Source organism: Nerophis lumbriciformis, linkage group LG29 (assembly GCF_033978685.3).
Source record: "Nerophis lumbriciformis linkage group LG29, RoL_Nlum_v2.1, whole genome shotgun sequence".
NCBI lineage: Eukaryota > Metazoa > Chordata > Actinopteri > Syngnathiformes > Syngnathidae > Nerophis > Nerophis lumbriciformis.
This window is the reverse complement of record NC_084576.2, coordinates 32,884,352-32,906,500: the sequence shown is the minus strand read 5'-3', so window position 1 is coordinate 32,906,500 and position 22,149 is coordinate 32,884,352. Positions and strand designations below refer to the sequence as shown.

Genomic DNA, 22,149 nt, shown 5'->3' with positions numbered 1-22,149 from the left:
TGATTTGCTTTTAATATCTGATTCTGGCAGCTCTGCCATTTTAGTGCTTTTAGATCTTACAGCTGCCTTTGACACAGTCCACCACACAATTCTTTTAGATCGCCTGAGAGACTGTGTGGGTGTCAGGGGGACTGCATTAGAGTGGTTCAGATCCTACCTGTCAGAAAGGTCCTTCTCTGTCAGGCTGGGGGACGCCACTTCTTCTTCTGCTCCGCTTTACTGTGGTGTCCCCCAGGGATCTATTCTAGGCCCCATCCTGTTCGCTCTATATCTCCTCCCTCTTGGAGAGATTTTTAAGAGGCATGGAGTGTCTTATCACTTTTATGCAGACGACTGCCAAATTTATATGCCTATTTCAAAAGGCCACGGCCCCCTGACACTCCTTCTCAACTGTCTATGCCACGTCAAGGCTTGGTTAGCCCAGAATTTTTTAATAATGAATGAGGGAAAAACGGAAATTTTAGTGTTTGGTCCGGCCCTCACTGACTTGGGACCATTGCAAAATGATGTGCGTCCCAAAGTCACCAGCCTCGGCGTAACTATAGACAGCCATTTTAAACTTGACAAACAAGTCAATGGCGTTTTAAAATCGTGTTTTTATCATCTTCGTCTTTTAGCAAAGGTAAAACCGTTTTTATCTTTTAACCTTTTTGAACAAGTCGTGCATGCTTTTATTTCAAGTGGCCTGGACTACTGCAATGCACTTTATGCTGGCATTAGCCAAAAAGCTCTCTCCCGGTTGCAGTTAGTCCAGAATGCGGCAGCAGGACTTTTAACAGGGGCCAGGAGACGCCAGCATATAACCCCAATCCTTGAGAGTTTGCACTGGCTCCCTGTTCATTTTAGAATTGATTTTAAAACCTTGCTGTTTGTTTTTAAAGCTTTACATGGACTGGCACCTCAGTATATCTCGGACCTCATCCAAACTTACAATCCTGCGCGCGCTCTGAGGTCCGAGAGCCAGCTCCAGCTCGTGGTGTCCAAGACGAGACTTAAAACCAGGGGAGACAGGGGCCTTCTCTGTGGTCGGCCCTAAGCTCTGGAACACTCTGCCCCTCCATGTTCGAACTGCTCCCACAGTGGACTGTTTTAAGTCTCGTCTTAAGACCCACTTTTATTCTCTGGCTTTTAACACTACGTGAATTGTGTGGTCCTCTGTTGTCCTCTGTGTTTTTTAAATGTTGCTTTCTATTTACTGTTTTAATTGGTTTTACCCTTTGAAATTGTTTTTAATCATATTTATTTTATATTGTTTTTAATTGTGTTTAATATTGTTGTGCAGCACAACATTTTGTTGTTTAAATGTGCTATATAAATAAAGTGGATTGGATTGGATAAATAAAAAGAGAATACAACAAATCATTTTCAACTTATATTCAATTGAATGGACTGCAAAGACAAGATATTTCACGTTCGAACTGGTAAACTTTGTTATTTTTTTGCAAATATAAGCTCATTTGGAATTTGATGCCTGCAACACGTTTTGAAAAAGCTGGCACAAGTGACAAAAAAAGAGTGAGAAAGTTGAGGAATGCTCATCAACATCCCACATGTGAACAGGCTAATTGGGAACAGGTGGGTGCCATGATTGGGTATAAAAGCAGCTTCCATGAAATGCTCAGTCATTCACAAACAAGGACGGGGCGAGGGTCACCACTTTGTCAACAACAAATTGTTTAAGAACAACATTTCTCAACAAGGAATTTAGGGATTTCACCATCTACTTAGAGATAGGGTGAGAAGCTCTGTCATCAGGGAGGAGCTCAAAGCCACATGAGGTGGTTCGGGCATCTGGTCAGGATGCCACCCGAAAGCCTCCCTAGGGAGGTGTTTCGGGCACGTCCGACCGGTAGGAGGCCACGGGGAAGACCCAGGACACGTTGGGAAGACTATGTCTCCCAGCTGGCCTGGGAACGCCTCAGGATCCCCCGGGAGGAACTGGACGAAATGGCAGAGGAGAGGGAAGTCTGGGCTTCCCTACTTAGGTTGCTGCCTCCGCGACCCGACCTCGGATAAGCGAAAGAAGATGGATGGATGGATGGACCATCTACGGTCCGTAATATCATCAAAATGTTCAGAGAATCTGGAGAAATCACTGCACATAAGCCATGATATTACGGACCTTGGATCCCCCAGGCGGTACTGCGTCAAAAAGCAACATCAGTGTGTAAAGGATATCACCACATGGGCTCAGGAAGACTTCAGAAAACCACTGTCAGTAACAGTAACAGTTTGAATATAGGAAAATAAAACACTGTACTTTAATAAAATTTTTTTTTTTTTGGCAGATAGAGCCCACATACCACAGTTTGTGAATCACTGACCTAAAAGCATAACAAATAGCTGAGAGACAGCTCTTATCGCAAAACATTCTGAAGTTGAGGTACTACTGTACTGAACAACTTGTAGTTTGAATTTAAAATACTAAAAATCCTGGAACTTTTTTGACACACCTTGTACATAGTGGCATCATAATTTTAGGGGATGGGTGACCCCTGAATTGTTCAAAAACAATAGAAAATAATGTATCGGTAAATAGATCAAAGAAATACAAACCCCAAAACCAGTGAAGTTGGCACGTAAATAAAAACAGAATACAATGATTCGCAAATCGTTTTCAACCTATATTCAACTGAATAGACTGCAAAGACAAGATATTTAACGTTCGAACTGGAAAACGTTGTTATTTTTTGCAAATATTAGCTCTTTTGGAATTTGATGCCTGCAACATGTTTCAAAAAAGCTGGCACAAGTGGCAAAAAAGACTGATAAAGTTGAGGAATGCTCATCAAAGACTTACTTGGAACATCCCACAGGTGAGCAGGCTAATTGGGAACGGGTGGGTGCCATGATTGGGTATAAAAGCAGCTTCCATGAAATGTTCAGTCATTCACAAACAAGGATGGGGCGAGGGTCACCACTTTGTGAACAAATGCGTGAGCAAATTGTCCAACAGTATAAGAACAACATTTCTCAAAGAGCTATTGCAAAGAATTTAGGGATTTCACCATCTACGGTCCGTAATATCATCAAAATGTTCAGAGAATCTGGAGAAATCACTGCACGTAAGCCATGATATTACACACCTTGGATCCCCCAGGCGGTACTGCATCAAAAAGCAACATCAGTGTGTAAAGGATATCACCACATGGGCTCAGGAAGACTTCCGAAAACCACTGTCAGTAACTACAGTTGGTCGCTACATCTGTAAGTGCAAGTTAAAACTCTACTAAGCAAAGCCAAAGCCATTTATCAACAACACCCAGAAACGCCGCCGGCTTCGCTGGGCCCGAGCTCATCTCAGATGGACTGATGCAAAGTGGAAAAGTGTTCTGTGGTCTGACGAGTCCACATTTCTAATTGGTTTTGGAAAGTGCGGACGTCGTTGAACAACTTAAGCTGTACATCAAGCAAGAATGGGAAATAATTCCACTTCAAAAATGTGTCTCCTCAGTTCCCAAACCTTTACTGAGTGTTGTTAAAAGGAAAGGCCATGTAACACACTGGTAAAAATGCCTTTTTTGCAATGTGTTGCTGCCATTAAATTCTAAGTTCATGATTATTTGCAAAAAAGAAGAAAGTTTCTCAGTGTGAACATGAAATATCTTGTCTTTGCAGTCTATTCAATTGAATATAAGTTGAAAAGGATTTGTTGTATTCTCTTTTTATTACCTACTCAGTGGCCTAGTGGTTAGAGTGTCCGCCCTGAGATCGGTAGGTTGTGAGTTCAAACCCCGGCCGAGTCATACCAAAGACTATAAAAATGGGACCCATTACCTCCCTGCTTGGCACTCAGCATCAAGGGTTGGAATTGGGGGTTAAATCACCAAAAATGATTCCCGGGCGCGGCACCGCTGGTGCCCACTGCTCCCCTCCCCTCCCAGGGGGTGAACAAGGGGATGGGTCAAATGCAGAGGACAAATTTCACCACACCTAGTGTGTGTGTGACAATCATTGGTACTTTAACTTTAACTTATTTACACAACGTGACAACTTCACTGTTTGGCTTTTGTAAATACAAATAATACCTCAGTTTGGTTTTCTGCTCCCACGGTGCGTGCCAGCATCCCGCAGACCTCGGCGACTCGCCGTCTCTGCGGCAACCCGGCGTCCCCGTATCCCTCCGTGCGTGACAGCGTGAAGCCAAAAAGGTGACACAGCGACTGGGCGACTTCCGTCCCCAAGGCGGCGCCAGCCTCGCCCACAGAACACACGCACTCAAACAGCTGCGACAGGTGGGCGGCTTCAAACGGCGTGCAAGCGTCACCCGGCGAGCAAAACACGCATCGCGTCAGGCGAAGCAGCTCGCCGTCGTACGGTTGTTGCACGCTCGCCGTAGTTGGGTGCGTCTCCAGCAAGTGGAGGAAGGCGGCGAAGAACTCGTGCCCCTGCGCCTCGGGGAAACCCCGCAGCTCCACCTGCTGCCTCAGCATCACCATGGCGAGTGTCCTCAGACGGATGTTGCCGTTCGCCAAAATGGAGCAGGCGGTCTCCCAGGCGACCCGGAGGTCACCCGGGGAGACGACTCCCTTCACGGCGTCTGTCAGCACGCCCAGCGTGGTGGCGGCCAGCGTCTCTAAGGCCGACGGCGAGGCCAGTAAAAGAGGCGAAGGGGTGAGGTAGGCGCACGGCGACGACACGGCGAAGGCGTCGAGCGCCGCCGGCCACCGGCTGGGCGTGCGAGTCCCAGCGAGCGAGGCCACGTGCGCGCACAGGATGGCGCCGAGTTCCCACGCCAGGAGAACGAGGTCCTGTGCCAGGCGGCTGAAGATGAACGGAGCCCGGACCCTCAGAGAGTGCATGAGCGAGCGCAGCACGGCGCCGACGCGGCTGTGGATCACGTCGCAGTCGGGGGCCGCCGCCACGCGCAGCAAACGCACCATCACCCATTTGCTGAAGTCTGTGGACACAAAGTGTGGACCATTATCCTCTCAGTCACGTCTCAACGTCCGAGGGGTCCACCTACCCGTGCAGCTCCGGGTGGCGTGCGGGTACTCGGCAGGCGGGCAGGCGGGGTTGGCGAACATGAGCGAGGACGATTTGATGATGTGCTGCACAAAGTCCAGCAGCATGACACAGGCGGGCTCTGACGACGACTTCTTGTTCAGCCCGAGTGACACTAATCAAGAATGCAGATGACAAACAATATCAATTGTCTTGCTCTTGTCAAAATACACAATCTTTGACTATACTTGTTTTTCTCTTTTAATGTATGACTAGGGTTGGTTGTGTACAAATAATTGGAAAAGCTGATATATAGCATACAACAAATGGAATTGTGGCCTTTTTTTTTAATATATATATATATATATATATATACACACCTTTATTTAAAAAGTTCAACATTTACAATCAAACTTATGAACTAGGTCAAAAGTGTAAATACACTTGTAAAGAACATCATGTCATGGCTGTCTTGACTTTACAATCATTTCTATTTTTTTGTGATGTAGTGATTGGAGCACATACTTGTTGCTCACAAAAAACATTCATGAAGTTTGCTTCTTTTATGAATTTATTATGGCTCTACTGAAAATGTGAGGGTCAAAAGTATACATACAGCAATGTTAATATTTGCTTACATGTCCCTTGGCAAGTTTACCTGCAAAAATGTGCTTTTGGTAGCCATCCACAAGCTTCTGCTTGACCACTTGACCACAAAACTGCTGCATTTCAGCTAAATGTGTTGCTTTTCTGACTTGGACTTGTTTCTTCAGCATTGTCCACACGTTTAAGTCAGGACTTTGGGAAGGCCATTCCAAAACCTTCATTCTAGCCTGATTTAGCCATTCCTTTACCACTTTTGACGTCATTGTCCTGTTGGAACACCCAACTGCGCCCAAGACCCAACCTCCGGGCTGATGATTTTAGCTTGTCCTGAACAATTTGGAGCTAATCCTCCTTTTTGCATTGTCCCATTTAAAGCAGCAGTTCTATTGGCAGCAAAACAGGCCCAGAGCATAATACTACCACCACCATGCTTGACGGTAGGCTTGGTGTTCCTGGGATTGAAGGCATCACCTTTTCTCCTCAAAACATATTGCTGGGTATTGTGGCCAATTTGTGTTTCATCTGACATCACAAGGACAAAGATAACACCTTCTGGAGGAAAGTTCCGTTACCAAATATTAACATTGCTGTATGTTTACTTTTGACCGAGCACATTTGCTCACATTTTCAGTAGACCCATAATAAATCCAATCACTATATCACAAAAAAATAAGAGTTGTAGAAATGATTGTAAAGTCAAGACAGCCATGACATGATGTTCTTTACAAGTGTATATACACTTTTAACCACGACTGTATATACATAGTAATGTGTACAGTTATAGGCTGGAATCGTGGCTTATTGACATACAGAAATAACTAGTGTGACCAAAAAACATTCGATGACGTCATAATTAGGCGCCGAGGACGCAAAACGACTTGGTAGACTTAACAATGCCCACTAAATATATAAATACTCACCTGGTGGTGACAATATGGATAACATATACATGAATACAACATATATATAAATATAAAGCCGCGTTATGGGAGAGTTTATTCCGACTCACCGGCATCCACGTCGGTCAGGATGCGGTCGATAAACTGACACAGAATCTCCCGCGCTTTCTGCACAGCCTGCTCGTATTCCCGCGCACTGGCACTGAAACAACACATTTAATAATTAATATACACTTTATTCATCATATCTCGCCACGTGTCGCTCTTCCAGAAACACGTGTTTACGTTGAGCTAGCCTAGCCCCAGTTTAGCCGCAGTTTACCTCGCAAGCTCCTGTAAAGCAGGAATCATCGCAGACATCTCCAGACCCTCCATGGCCGTCGAATAATCGTTTACCGTATCACATTGAAGGCTTGGAAAGAGCACAGCCCTCACGTACTTTTGTCAAAAAGTTTCGCTCCAAAGTGACGTTTCTGTTTTGGTAAGGAAGCCGACGAGGGTCAGAAAAGTACAGCAACCGCGCATGCGCACTGGAATATTTTTTTTTTGTTCTGTCCAGTTTCTCAGACAAATCATATTGTTGATGTAGATACTTGTCTTGTCGCCTTATTTGTATTTGACTTTATTGAATGGATTTATATTATTATTTGGTGCAGCCGGAGTGGATAGAAAGAGGGACAAAAAAAGAGAGATGACAACAACAACAGCAAACAAACCAATAACAACAACAACAACAACAACAATAGAGCAACATCAGCAAATAGGATATGTACAAATATGATGGTAAAAGTGATAGCAAAGAAGCAGCTAGTGAAATTTAATAATAATACAGAAATGAAAATGAACATTAGTACACTACAGCAATACAAATACCAATAGAAATATCACTATTGATAATTAATAATAACAATAATTACCTCCATTATCAACAATACAATTGTTCAAATGCAACGATACATATATGTAATGATAACTTGAAATACAAAAGAAAGCAGATAAATGGAGGGGAAGAAAGAGAAGCCATCTATATTAACCTTGTAGATTGTTATAGTAACAATAGGTTGAATTTTGTATCATTATGTATCATTTATAATCAAGGCAACTTTATTTATAGAGCACAATTCGTACGGAAGGCAATTTAATTAGCTATACAGACAAATACAAGAAGGCAAAATAGAAAATAAAAAAAATCATCAAAGTAATCATAATTCATACCATAACATACCATACCAACTTTGTTTATAAAGCCCTTTAAAAACAGCCAAAGTTGAAGAACAAAGGGCTGTACACCACCAAATAAACACTATAAACTACAAACACACTCCGCAACCTTGTGGACAGCTTTCCCAGAAGAGTTGAAGCTGTAATAGCTGCAAAAGGTCATATTGAACCCTATGGGTTAGGAATGGGATGGCACTTCAACTTCATATGTGAGTCAAGGCAGGTGGCCAAATACTTTTGGCACTATAGTGTGTATGTTGTATTTCAAAAACAATATGTAAATACTGTATAATCATTAACACACAATGGAGAACTGACAGTTATAATAATTTATTAGTTTTATCTGACGCCATGTTTACACTGAAGGACATAAAGATTGTACGGAGCCCCTAAAGGGACATGGGGGAAATTATTTTTTTAATATTTTTATTTTTATTTTTATTTTTTTTAGACATGTATCTCGTGCGCACGAGAAACTTTTTATAAAGTTATAAATAAATAAATAAATAATAATAATTTTTGTTTTTTGACATGAGATACATGTCAAAAAAAAATTACACATTTTTATTTTTTATTTTTTTCATAACTTTATAAAAAGTTTCTCGTGTGCACGAGATACATGTCTAAAAAAAATAAAAAATAATAATAATTCCCCCATGTCCCTTTAGGGGCTCTGTAAGATTGAGCAGCAAATGAAGGATTTACAGTTCTGCAAAAGTTTAGAAGTCTGCGTTTGTCTTGTCCACTGGTGACAATGAAATCAAAGTGAGAGAAACACCAAGCAGTGATAAAATCACAGGATTGTTACATGATTGTCAAAATGATGTTTTTCAAGCGACTATCATAGAAAATGAAAGAAGCGACAAATGGAGATGTGTTTTTTTTGTTAGTTTCTTTTTAGTGGTGGGCCTTCTTTAAGCCATGGCCCATGAGGCAGGCGAACAACGTCAGCACCATCTTGGGGTTGACCTCCACCAAGTCGTCGGGAAGCGCGTAGACGCGAACTCCCATCTTGCGAGCCAATGAGATCGCGTATCTGCAATGAGACGAGAAGACGACGATGACGACGATGATGATGTTAGTCAATGTGTGCCAGCTGCAGCTTTTACTTGGCATTGTTGACTTTGTCTGCAGTCTTCAGCACGCCTCGCTCCGGTCTCTTCACCATGTCCCACCTGACGGTACCGGGTACCATGGCGTCCATCAGATCCAACACCGGCAGGCTGGTGCTGATGTCCAGGTCCTGCCGGGGCACAGAATGGCCTCTTTTAACACACACTTACACACACTTTAATGACCCACAAGGGAAACTGGCCCACACAGCATCGCAGTTAAAAAGGATGGAAAGGATAATGCAGGTATAAAGTAGACTAAAAATGTACCATAGGAGCAATATAAAATATAACATATATGTAATATTTACATATTATATATATCAGTATATAATATATACTGATATATATTTTTATATAATATATACAATATATAACAAATCCCAATTACCATGTACAGTATTACAGTATATGTAACAGCTGCAGCAAAAAAGGGCAGCATAAACACACACACACACACACACACATTTTTGTATTTCTTAGCTTGAGACCTCCAAAAAACGCCTACCTCTTTAGGACCAGCCTTTCTAGATATATAAAGAAGTGTATTTACAACATTAATAATATATACATACTATGCAAGTACAAAAGGTAACATTTTATTTATTTATTTATTTTTTTGTTTGTAATTGTTTTTTAATCTTCATTTTTTACTTCAAGTTATTACAGTATGTCTCTATATACATATTTATTTTAGTTTTTTTTAATTAATTTTGACGAAAGGGAGCGCATTTCAATTTCTTACACACACTTGTTATTTCATATGTTGACCAGAGGGGGAGCACTTTTATAATTTGACAAATCCCTCCTTTTTGGGACCACCCTAATGTTGATAGATGTCACCAGCAGGGGTGCAAATGAGACATTGTCTATTAGATGCAATGCAATTGGGACCATGATTTATGTCATCACTTGTTCACACCTCCTCATATGGAAGATACTTTTCCTTCTTCATGTCTTAAGAAGGGTAGGAATACAAGAACACACACACACACACACACACACACACACACACACATTCTTGTATTTGTTACCTTCTTGAAAAATGCCTACCTCTTTAGGACCAGCCTTTCTAGATATATAAAGAAGTGTATTTACAACATTAATAATATATACATATTATGCAAATAAAAAAGCTTGTTGTGAAAAATGAGTTGGAATTTCACAAGAAAAAGGTCACAATTTCACAAGAAAAACTTAGAATGTTGGCAGTATTATAATAAAAGTCGTCATTTTACTCAGAAAAACTGAACATTTGTGCAATATTATGATAAAAGTTGGAATTTTACTCAATAATAGTCACAATTTTACCAGAAAAGCTTAATATTTTGGCAGTTTTAAGAAAAGAGTCGTCATTTTACGCGACAAAAGTCACAATTTTATAAGAAAACTTTAAAATGTTGGCAGTATTATAATAATAATCGCAATTTTACTTGGCAAAATTATGACATAAGTCATCATTTTACTCCAAAAATACTCCAAAGGATACAATATCACAATATTGTGACAAAAGTCAAAATTTTATATGACAAATGTCGCCGTTTTGCATTAAAAAGTAATAATTTTACGTAAAAAAAAGTAGTAATTTCACGAGAAAATATTGCAATATTACAGAAACAGAAAGAATATGAGAAATTCCCAATTTTTTAAGAAAAAAGCCGACACTTTGTGAGAAAAAGACTGCTTTTAGTTCATTTATTTTTGGGGGGAATTTTTTGTTTGTAATTGGTTTTTAATCTTCATTATTTACTTCAAGTTATTACAGTATGTCTCTATATACATATATATATATATATATATATATATATATATATATATATATATATATATATATATATATATATATATATATATATATATATATATAATAATTTTTTTTTAAATTATTTATTATTATTATTATTTTTTTTTAAATTAACTTTGGCCAAAGGGGGCGCATTTCAATTTCCTACACACACTTGTTATTTCATATGTTGACCAGAGGGGGAGCACTTTTAAAAGCGACACACAGTCCATTTGAAAAATCCCTCCTTTTCGGGACCACCCTCATTTTGATAGAGTTCCCCACCAGGGGGTGCAAATGAGATCTCCATTTTTTGTTGTTTTGTAACGTGCTTAAGGCCGATGACAAAGGAGTCAGGGACCACAGATGGCCCCTGTGCCGCATATTGGGCTACCCAGCTGTAGAAGCTGACTGTTAATGGCCACTATAGTCTTAGTCTTGTAGTGTATTTGTTCATCCTATGGTCACATATGGCTTGTCTTACGTCAGCACAGGAAGTCCTAAAATCAGCCGTTCACCTGACGGCTTTTTTCAGGTAATAAAGAGGGAAGTCCTTCTTTAGCTTGTTTTATCATATATTGCTGCCTTTGCACCTGTCAATGTTTACTTTTCTATGCACATTAAATCAACAAAAAAATCTTGACTTTGGAGCAATGTTCACGGACTCTAGTATTTGCCTCTCTATTAGATGCAATGTTATTGGGACCATGATTTATGTCATCACTTGTTCACACCTCCTCATATGGAATATACTTTTCCTTCTTGATATCTCAAGAAGGGTAGAAATACAAGAACACACACACACACACACACACACACACACACACACACACACACACACACACACACACACACACACACACACCCGCACACACACACCTTGAAGCTGCTGACGTGTGTGTCCTTGCGTGCTTTAGTCAGGGTGCTGTTGACCCAGTTGAGGATGATCTGCTCTCCGACCTTCTCTCCATCCCCCAGGTGTGACAGCACCAGCATTGTGTACCTGACACATCATTTCAATGTTTACATTTCATTGGGCTGGAAAACACAAATATTTCAGGTCGTCAGACGCCTTGAAAAGCTGAAATACGCATGCCAGGCCACTAGGGGTTGAGGTGGGGTTGGTGGTAGCGGGGGGTGTATATAGTAGTTAGAGTTAGTGCTGCAAGGGGTTTCTGGGTATTTGTTCTGTTGTGTTTATGTTGTGTTACGGTGCGGACGTTCTCCCGAAATGTGTTTGTCATTCTTGTTTGGTGTGGGTTCACAGTGTGGCACATATTTGTAACAGTGTTAAACTTGTTTCTACGGCCACCCCTCAGTGTGACCTGTATGGCTGTTGACCACGTATGAATTGTATTCACTTGTGTGCGTGCAAAAGCCGTAGATATTACTTACTATCCTTACTTCTGCAAAAATTGGAAAACTATGGCATAAGAGGTGTTTCACAAGAGTGGTTAAGTAGTTATTTAAGTAATAGATCTCAATATGTGGAAATCAATAAGACTAAATCACAGTCAAGAAGAGTAACTTGTGGGGTTCCACAAGGCTCGGTATTGGGACCTAAGTTATTTATACTATATTTAAATGATATTTGTTCAGTATCTAATAAATTGAAATGTATTATGTTTGCAGATGATACAAATGTATATTGTTCAGGAGAAGACTTGAAGGAAGTGTTGAGGGTAATAGAGGTTGAGTTGATTAAAAAAAAATGGTTTGATATCAATAAGTTATCATTAAATGATAAGAAAACTAAATTTATGGTGTTTAGTAGTGCAAGGACAAATCGTGAAGTAAAATTACAATTAAATCAAGTGGAAATTGATAGAGTATATGAAACTAAATTCTTGGGAATAATAATTGATCATAAATTATGTTGGAAACCGCATATTGAATATATAAAGGGAAAAATATCAACATCCATTGCCATTCTTTATAAAGTAAAACACATGCTGAATAAGAAATGTCTGCATATGTTATATTATTCTTTTATTTTTCCATATTTAACATATTGTGTTGAAGTTTGGGGAAATGTTTATAAAACAAACATAGAGCCAATAATTAAACTTCAAAAAAGGGTCATTAGAATAATACACAAAGCGTGCTACTATGAACATACCAATTCATTATTTATAAGTTCTAATGTGTTAAAATGTTCAGATATTGTGTTTTTAAAAACAATGGAAATGATGTTTCGAGTAAAGAACAACAGCCTTCCAGCTTGTATTCTTAGTTTATTTCAATTAAGAGGAGAAAACCATAATTTACGGGGGGTATTGATTTTTGAAATAGGTAAAGCAAGAACAAATATTAAATACAAATGTATTTCAGTTTTAGGAGTTAAATGGTGGAACAAGCTCAGTGATGAGTTGAAGACATGTACTTCTTTGTTAAGGTTTAAGAAAACATTGAAAGGTGAGATAATTGAAAATGATAAAATATAGTAACAATTACTTTCATCCCATTGATTTTGATTTTTTTTTTTTTTTTAACATTGATGTTCCAGGTAATCTTATTTTCAGTGAAGGTATAGGATAGGCAAATATACAGGTAAAAGCCAGTAAATTAGAATATTTTGAAAAACTTGATTTATTTCAGTAATTGCATTCAAAAAGTGTAACTTGTACATTATATTTATTCATTGCACACAGACTGATGCATTCAAATGTTTATTTCATTTCATTTTGATGATTTGAAGTGGCAACAAATGAAAATCCAAAATTCCGTGTGTCACAAAATTAGAATATTACTTAAGGCTAATACAAAAAAGGGATTTTTAGAAATGTTGGCCAACTGAAAAGTATGAAAATGAAAAATATGAGCATGTACAATACTCAATACTTGGTTGGAGCTCCTTTTGCCTCAATTACTGCGTTAATGCGGCGTGGCATGGAGTCGATGAGTTTCTGGCACTGCTCAGGTGTTATGAGAGCCCAGGTTGCTCTGATAGTGGCCTTCAACTCTTCTGCGTTTTTGGGTCTGGCATTCTGCATCTTCCTTTTCACAATACCCCACAGATTTTCTATGGGGCTAAGGTCAGGGGAGTTGGCGGGCCAATTTAGAACAGAAATACCATGGTCCGTAAACCAGGCACGGGTAGATTTTGCGCTGTGTGCAGGCGCCAAGTCTTGTTGGAACTTGAAATCTCCATCTCCATAGAGCAGGTCAGCAGCAGGAAGCATGAAGTGCTCTAAAACTTGCTGGTAGACGGCTGCGTTGACCCTGGATCTCAGGAAACAGAGTGGACCGACACCAGCAGATGACATGGCACCCCAAACCATCACTGATGGTGGAAACTTTACACTAGACTTCAGGCAACGTGGATCCTGTGCCTCTCCTGTCTTCCTCCAGACTCTGGGACCTCGATTTCCAAAGGAAATGCAAAATTTGCATGGTTGGGTGATGGTTTGGGGTGCCATGTCATCTGCTGGTGTCGGTCCACTCTGTTTCCTGAGATCCAGGGTCAACGCAGCCGTCTACCAGCAAGTTTTAGAGCACTTCATGCTTCCTGCTGCTGACCTGCTCTATGGAGATGGAGATTTCAAGTTCCAACAGGACTTGGCGCCTGCACACAGCGCAAAATCTACCCGTGCCTGGTTTACGGACCATGGTATTTCTGTTCTAAATTGGCCCGCCAACTCCCCTGACCTTAGCCCCATAGAAAATCTGTGGGGTATTGTGAAAAGGAAGATGCAGAATGCCAGACCCAAAAACGCAGAAGAGTTGAAGGCCACTATCAGAGCAACCTGGGCTCTCATAACACCTGAGCAGTGCCAGAAACTCATGGACTCCATGCCACGCCGCATTAACGCAGTAATTGAGGCAAAAGGAGCTCCAACCAAGTATTGAGTATTGTACATGCTCATATTTTTCATTTTCATACTTTTCAGTTGGCCAACATTTCTAAAAATCCCTTTTTTGTATTAGCCTTAAGTAATATTCTAATTTTGTGACACACGGAATTTTGGATTTTCATTTGTTGCCACTTCAAATCATCAAAATTAAATGAAATAAACATTTGAATGCATCAGTCTGTGTGCAATGAATAAATATAATGTACAAGTTACACCTTTTGAATGCAATTACTGAAATAAATCAAGTTTTTCAAAATATTCTAATTTACTGGCTTTTACCTGTAAGCTTTGGCTTCAGCTTATTCCTTTTTCGGTCATGCTTTTTCTTTTCTTTTCTTTTCCTTTTGTGTGTAAATGTGTATGATTGTTATACTGTATATGTATAGTCTGTACTCTTAAACTGGTCACACAAAATGGTTAATGGTTGACGGTTGATTATATGACCGAAATAAACTTATTTCATTCATTCATATTATGTGACTGGGCTGGCACGCTGTTTGTATGGAGGAAAAGCGGACGTGACGACAGGTTGTAGAGGACGCTAAAGGCAGTGCCTTTAAGGCACGCCCCCAATACTGTTGTCCGGGTGGAAATCGGGAGAAATTTGGGGGAATGGTTGGCCCGGGAGATTTCCGGGAGGGGCACTGAAATTCAGGAGTCTCCCGGGAAAATCGGGAGGGTTGGCAAGTATGGCTGTGACTAGGATGGCCAAAGCGGGGATCGAACCTGGAACCCTCAAGTTGCTGGCACGCCCGCTCTACTAACCGAGCTTATTATTGTTATTGATATTGATATTAAAATCAAATACAATGTTATGAATTACTGACCTATTCAAAGCTCCAGTTACCTGGTATCAAATATTACATTTAGATCATTGGGGGCGAGAGGGGAATGTTGCATATTTTGCTTTATAAAAAACAAAAAAAGGCAGAGAAACATAGAAAAAAAAAAAACATAGAAAAAACAAAAAAAGGCACACAACATAGAAAAACATAAAAAAACACCAACATCTTAAAGTACCAGTGGCATGGAAAAACAAGGTGACTTTATGTGTTTCCTTGTATCCATTAAACCAGATCTAATTATACAAACCCCAAAAGCAGTGAAGTTGTCACGTTGTGTAAATGGTAAATAAAAAGAGAATACAACAAATCCTTTTCAACTTATATTCAATTGAATAGACTGCAAAGACAAGATATTTCATGTTCACACTGAGAAACTTTGGTATTTTTTGCAAATATTAGCTCATTTGGAATTTGATGCCTGTGACATGTTTCGAAAAAACTGGCACAAGTGGCAAAAAAGACTGAGAAAGTTGAGGAATCCTCGTAAAAGACTTATTTGGAACATCCCACGAGTGAACAGGCTGATTGGGAACAGGTGGGTGCCATGATTGGTAGCTTCCATGAAATGCTCAGTCATTCACAAACAAGGACGGGGCGAGGGTCACCACTTTGTCAACAACAAATTGTTTAAGAACAACATTTCTCAATATTTCAAGGAATTTAGGGATTTCACCATCTACGCTCCGTAATATCATCAAAAGGTTCAGAGAATCTGTCATGTCTGTGTAATCATGTTTTGTTTTAGTCACGTCATGTTTTGTTTTGTTTAGTTATTGGACTCTTTAGTTTCTGGCTTTTCACTCCCTTGTCTTGTTTCCATAGTTACCCATTAGTTTCACCTGTTCCACGTTTGGACTCATTGTGCACTCTTGTTTGTCACCATAGCAACCCATTCGTTTTCACCTGCCCTCACGACTCACGCACCTGTCTTTAATCATGTCACTATTATTTAAGCGTCCAGTTGCCAGGCTGTCTGTCTGGCGACATCCATACCCCTGTCACACTCTGTTTACCTCTGCGTACTTCATGCCCTGTCCAAGTAAGTTTTTTCGATTCATGCCACAGTTAGCGACTTTTGTTCATGTCCTTAGTTTTTTGCCCACGTGCAAGTATTGGTTTCATTTGTCAAGTTTGTACTTCCGCCTTGTGCGTGCCTTTAGTTTGTTCTAGTGATGGGTTGATGAGGCGTCATGAAGCGTTTCGACACATTGCAAAACTGTATTGATACTGTGTCGATACTGTGTCACTAAATACTGACATCTGCTGGACATTAAAAATCCCTACAGGCAACCTATGGACCGACTCAACTGACACTGATTTGATGCCCTAGTACAGGGGTCACCAACCTTTTTGAAACCAAAAACTACTTCTTGGGTACTGATTAATGCGAAGGGCTACCAGTTTGATACACACTTAAATAAATAAATATATTGTCATTTGTAAGTTACACGTAAGTGTGATTTAAACAAGAATAGCTAAATAAATACATTTATATATATAAAAAAATGGGTATTTCTGTCTGTCATTCCGTCGTACATTTTTTTCCCCTTTTACGGAAGGTTTTTTGTAGAGAATAAATGATGAAAAAAAACACTTAATTGGACGGTTTAAAAGAGGAGAAAATACGAAAAAATTTAAAATAAAATTTTGAAACAGTTTATCTTCAATTTCGACTCTTTATAATTCAAAATTCAACCGACAAAAAGAAGAGAAAAACTAGCTTATTTGAATCTTTTTGAAAAAATTAAAAAAATAATTTATGGAACATCATTAGTAATTTTTCCTGATTAAGATAAATTTTAGAATTTTGATGACATGTTTTAAATTGGTTAAAATCCAATCTGCACTTTGTTAGAATATTTAACAAATTGGACCAAGCTATATTTCTAACAAAGACAAATCAGTATTTCTTCTAGATTTTCCAGAACCAACATTTTAAAAGAAATTCAAAATACTTTGAAATAAGATTTAAATTTGATTCTACAGATTTTCTAGATTTGCCAGAATAATTTTTTAGAATTTTAATCATAGTAAGTTTGAAGAAATATTTCACAAATATTCTTCGTCGAAAAAACAGAAGCTAAAATATTTATTATTCTTTACAATAAAAAATAAATAAATTTACTTGAACATTGATTTAAATTGTCAGGAAAGAAGAGGAAGAAATTTAAAAGGTAAAAAGGTATATTTGTTTAAAAATCCTAAAATCATTTTTAAGGTTGTATTTTTTCTCTAAAATTGTATTTCTAAAAGTAATAAGAAGCAAAGTAAAAAAATAAATGAATTTATTTAAACAAGTGAAGACCCATCCATCCATCCATTTTCTACCGCTTATTCCAAGTGAAGACCAAGTCTTTAAAATATTTTCTTGGATTTTCAAATTCTATTTGAGTTTTGTCTCTTTTAGAATTAAAAATGTCGAGCAAAGCGAGACCAGCTTGCTAGTAAATAAATACAATTTAAAAAATAGAGGCAGCTCACTGGTAAGTGCTGCTCTTTGAGCTATTTTTAGAACAGGCCAGCGGGCGACTGATCTGGTCCTTACGGGCTACCTGGTGACCGCGGGCACCGCGTTGGTGACCCCTGCCCTAGTATATACAATAATATAAACCAAGTCATTGTATTTCATTTAGGATTATTTCATATTTTCATTTAAATAAAAATATATTGTTATCTTTTTTAGATACAGTCAATAAATAATGTGAACATGTATCATAACATGGAAATCTAAGAGAACGTGTTGTGGATGATTGTGGACTGGGAATTGTTTTAATTTTATTTTTTTACACATTTTTATTAAAAAAAAAAAAAAGTTTTTCCGACGTATTACATTTTAAACGATTTTTCTTAGTTATTATTTCTCCGGCTGTAGAAAAGAGCCGCTCACAGGGCACAGAGGAGGCGACACAGTTGGCGTATCGGTCACGTGACCAAAACAGCTCATGATGGGTCACGTGACTTTCTAAAAGCGGTACGCGCACCGACACAGGGTTTTGCTCTATGAGCTCGACGCATGCGCCGATGCATCGGTGTTGCCGGACCCATCACTAGTTTGTTCTTTTTGTTATAGTAAAATTAAATATGTCTTCACCTTCACGCCATGTATGGTCCAAATGTTCATTTGCACCACGGGAGAACAAACCACGCCATAGTCCTAGTCATGACAGAATCTGGAGAAATCACTGCAAATAAGCGGCAAGGCCGAAAACCAACATTGAATGCCCGTGACCTTGGATCCCTCAGGCGATATGCATCAAAATGCGACATCGGTGTGTAAAGGATATCACCACATGGGCTCAGGAACACTCCAGAAAACCACTGTCAGTAACTACAGTTGGTCGCTACATCTGTAAGTGCAAGTTAAAACTCTACTATTGTCGGAGGCAGATATTTACATATATCCGAATTTAAGTTGTACTTCTTTCATTTCTTAGTCATATTTGAAAACAGCTTGTGTTTTCCATTTCTTCTCTTGATGCTCTGTCAGCAAGTAAACTGTGTGTGTTAACCTTGAGTTCTTTGGAATGTATTATGACTAGGGAGACGTTGTGCTTGTATTATGGCTAGGGAGAGGGAAGAGAAGAGGGGTTTTTGGCATTGGGAAGACAGACCATTTTGGGAGGCGCAATAGAATGTTCTAGGGTTAGACTGGTCTCAAAATGTATATTGGCAAAGCTTTGAAAATATACAACAAAATACCTATTCTGTCTCTGGTGGTTTTTCAACTCAGCTTTAAGTGTCGTAAAGAGCTTGGGAGCGAATTGTGACTTGAATTCCCTGGGAGGAGCAACTGGTCCAAAACGCAACAACACGCTGAGAATTGGACACCTCTTACACTCTTCTGGACAGACTCACTAGTGGCCAAACAAAAACAAGGTAAGCAGAGCCTTTTTCTAAAATCTGCTTTAGGAGTCTGTCTTGAAGTATGTAAGTCAAACACTGTTTGTACCCCAGACACAGAGTGGACATTTTGATGGATTGATTGCATTTCTCCCTTGTCCGCCATTACATAAAAAGCTGTAAATAAGTGGTCATCTCGCGTCATTGTGTCTCGACTACCGTGACAGGCAGTTTCATTGACGAATAAACTAATAGTTGGGTGTAGCTCACTCTGGGTCATTGGTCGTCGCCTAAACGAGTAAGGGTTTCCAGACCCTTCGTCTGGGACGAAAAATTCTGAGGTAAGGGGTTCCAGACCCTTCGTCTGGGACGAAAAATTCTGAGGTAAAAGACACAATGGCTACGGAGTGTGACAGACAGGAATGTGATGGCGGATGGGGGAAATGTGATGAATGGCTACCGTTTAATGATCAATTGAATGTACTGTTGTCAACAATGAAATTGGCAGGTAGAGTTTAAAAAGAAAAAAGAAAAAAAGAAAAAAGGAGAACGTTTCAACAAAATACCTATTCTGTCTCTGGTGGTTTTTCAGCTCAGCTTTAAGTGTCGTAAAGAGCTTGGGAGCGAATTGTGACTTGAATTCCCTGGGAGGAACAACTGGTCCAAAAGGCAAGTTAAAACTCTACTATGCAAAGCCAAAGACATTTATCAACAACACCCAGACGTTGTGTCCTCTGGACCAAAGAGGAAAAGAACCATCTGGACTGTTCTAGGGTGAAAGTGTAAAAGGCAGCATGTGTGATGGTATTAGTGGCCAAGACATGGGTAACTTACACATCTGTGAAGGCACCATTAATGCTGAAAGGTACATACAGCTTTTGGAGCAACCGGACAGGCTAACCTCCTCCAACCTCCAAGGACAGAGCTCTGCCCCCCAAGGGAGACCGTGGGCTTTCTGCTCTGCCGCTCCCAGTTTGTGGAACGCTCTCCCTGACCACCTGAGGGGACCACAGACTGTGGATGCTTTTTTTAAAAAAGGCTTAAAAACTCTTCTTTTAAAAAAAAAAAGCCTTTTGATAGATTTAAGTGTGCTAGTTGTAGCTATTAGGCTGTTTTTATTTTATTTAACTATTTATTTTACTTGTTGGGGGCAGCTATTTGTTGTTCTAGTTTAGTTTTTTTAATTTCTAATTTTAAAATGTTTTTTTAAATGCACTGTAGCACTTTGAGATTGTTTGTTCAATGTAAAGTGCTTTTACAATTAAAATATATAATTATTATTATTATTTAATTGAATATAAGTTGAAAATAATTTGTTGTCTTCTCTTTTTATTTACCATTTACACATTGTGTTTGTAATAAAAAGTGCAGTATTGAAGAGCTGCTTTTGAAACGTTGACATTTCTCACACTTTCCCCTTCATGAAAGTGCGAGCGTGTCCTCCTCACCTCCTCATGAGCTGCCAGACCAGTGCCAAGGTGTGCATGGGACTCCCCTCGTTCAAGTTCTCCCCGCCGACGCCCACCAGGGAGAAGCGAGCCACGTTGCGAGCCAGACCGACGGCGTAGTTGCAGTTCTCCAGCTTCAACACAACAAAGACGACTGGTCGGCCACGTTGCTATGGTTACGCGCCACCGCTCGCCGTCAAGTCACCTTCTTCATGTTGGCACCCAGGACAGGGTAGGGCGGCCGGTTGACCTTCTTCCAGTCGACGGGGATCTTGACCTTCTCGTAGAGCTGCAGGATGACCAGGCCGTCACACAGGTCGCTGCGTGGAACACACCACAACATCCTGATGCTCGACTACACACACATTTCAAAATAAACTTCCACCTAAAAACCAAATAATGAATCAAAAACGGAACTATACTCTGTTTGCCATATTTTTTGTATTTTTTTTACAGGCATAACGGCGCGTCGTCACTTGTTTTAGGAGCAGAGGAGCATGTTGGGCAGCGCACACACACAGAGTACTTACAAGCAGACACAGTGTCTAGACAGAAAAGGGAGAATGGACGCATTTTGGTGTAAAAAGTAAAGATAAAGGTGAAGTTATAACACTGAAACACCCTCAGGAAGAGCTGCTTTAACACATGGCTAGCTCGCTAACGTCCATCCGCAGTGTTTTAGCTACTTCTAAATCACTAATCCTGGTCTCCATGGCGACAAATAGAGTAAGTTTCTTACGAGTACATTATCACTGGAGGACGACGAATAGCTAAACATGCTTCACTACACACCGTAGGAGGATACAATAGCTCACCACCGTCACTGTCATGTCTGTGTAATCATGTTTTGTCTTAGTCATGTTTTGTTTAGTTATTGGACTTTTTAGTTTCTGGCTTTTCACTGCCTTGTCTTGTTTCCATGATTACCTATTAGTTTCACCTGTTCCACGTTTGGACTCATTGTGCACTCTTGTTTGTCACCATAGCAACCCATTAGTTTTCACCTGTCACGTCACGCACCTGTTTCACGTTTTGAGTCACGCACCTGTTTTCGTTAATCATGTCTGTAGTATTTAAGTTCATTGTTTTTCAGTTTGTCTTTCTGGTGACATCCCCACATTTATGCTCTGCACATTTCTGACTCTTTTTTTCATGTCCATCGTTCACGCTGCTCCTTTTTGCCCATGCCAAGTAAGTTTTGTTTATTATTGCCACAGTTAGTGTTTTTTGTTGTTCATAGTTTTTGCCTTTGTGCAAGTGTTTGGTTTCATAGTTTGTTCTACGCCATTGTGCGCGCCTTTTGTTTACTTCCTTGTTTTGTATTTATAGTGTTTAAATAAAAATGTACCTTCATTCCCGTCTCGCCCGAGCCAACTTTCCGTTGCGTTCGAGAAAAACTAAACCCCAGGACCAAGTCATGACAGTCACAATGTAAACAAATGCCAACCTGACAACCACTGTAATGATACCAAGTACGAGAGCGTATCTAGTCGACACTACTATGATTACATCCATATTTTTAATCGTCACCAAATCTTTTTTTAATTCGTATTACGTTTATAAAGTCAGCAAGTAGGACTTTGAATATGACCAATGT

The 22,149-nt window shown here is 39.7% G+C and overlaps 2 protein-coding genes across 3 annotated transcripts in view; both read right to left on the bottom strand.

Moving 5' to 3' along the window:
- atr (ATR serine/threonine kinase) overlaps nt 1–6,635 on the bottom strand; it is a 123,664-nt gene extending 117,029 nt beyond the window's left edge. Inside the window, exons 1-3 of the mRNA XM_061924475.2 lie at nt 6,560–6,635; nt 4,967–5,119; nt 4,029–4,900 (exon numbers count right to left, since the gene is read on the bottom strand). Coding sequence (XP_061780459.2) covers nt 4,029–4,900; nt 4,967–5,072 — 978 coding nt within the window. The 5' untranslated portion in view covers nt 5,073–5,119; nt 6,560–6,635. The remainder of the gene's footprint in view (nt 1–4,028; nt 4,901–4,966; nt 5,120–6,559) is intronic.
- A 1,724-nt stretch (nt 6,636–8,359) lies between these two features.
- The window catches only part of LOC133572376 (plastin-1-like), a 47,249-nt gene continuing 33,459 nt past the window's right edge, over nt 8,360–22,149 (bottom strand). For both annotated transcript variants that reach the window (XM_061925312.1, XM_061925314.1), the window contains 5 exons: nt 20,758–20,872; nt 20,553–20,686; nt 11,445–11,568; nt 8,780–8,913; nt 8,360–8,706 (listed from right to left, as the gene is read on the bottom strand). In XM_061925312.1, the coding sequence (XP_061781296.1) occupies nt 8,568–8,706; nt 8,780–8,913; nt 11,445–11,568; nt 20,553–20,686; nt 20,758–20,872 (646 nt within the window). In that variant the 3' untranslated portion in view covers nt 8,360–8,567. The remainder of the gene's footprint in view (nt 8,707–8,779; nt 8,914–11,444; nt 11,569–20,552; nt 20,687–20,757; nt 20,873–22,149) is intronic.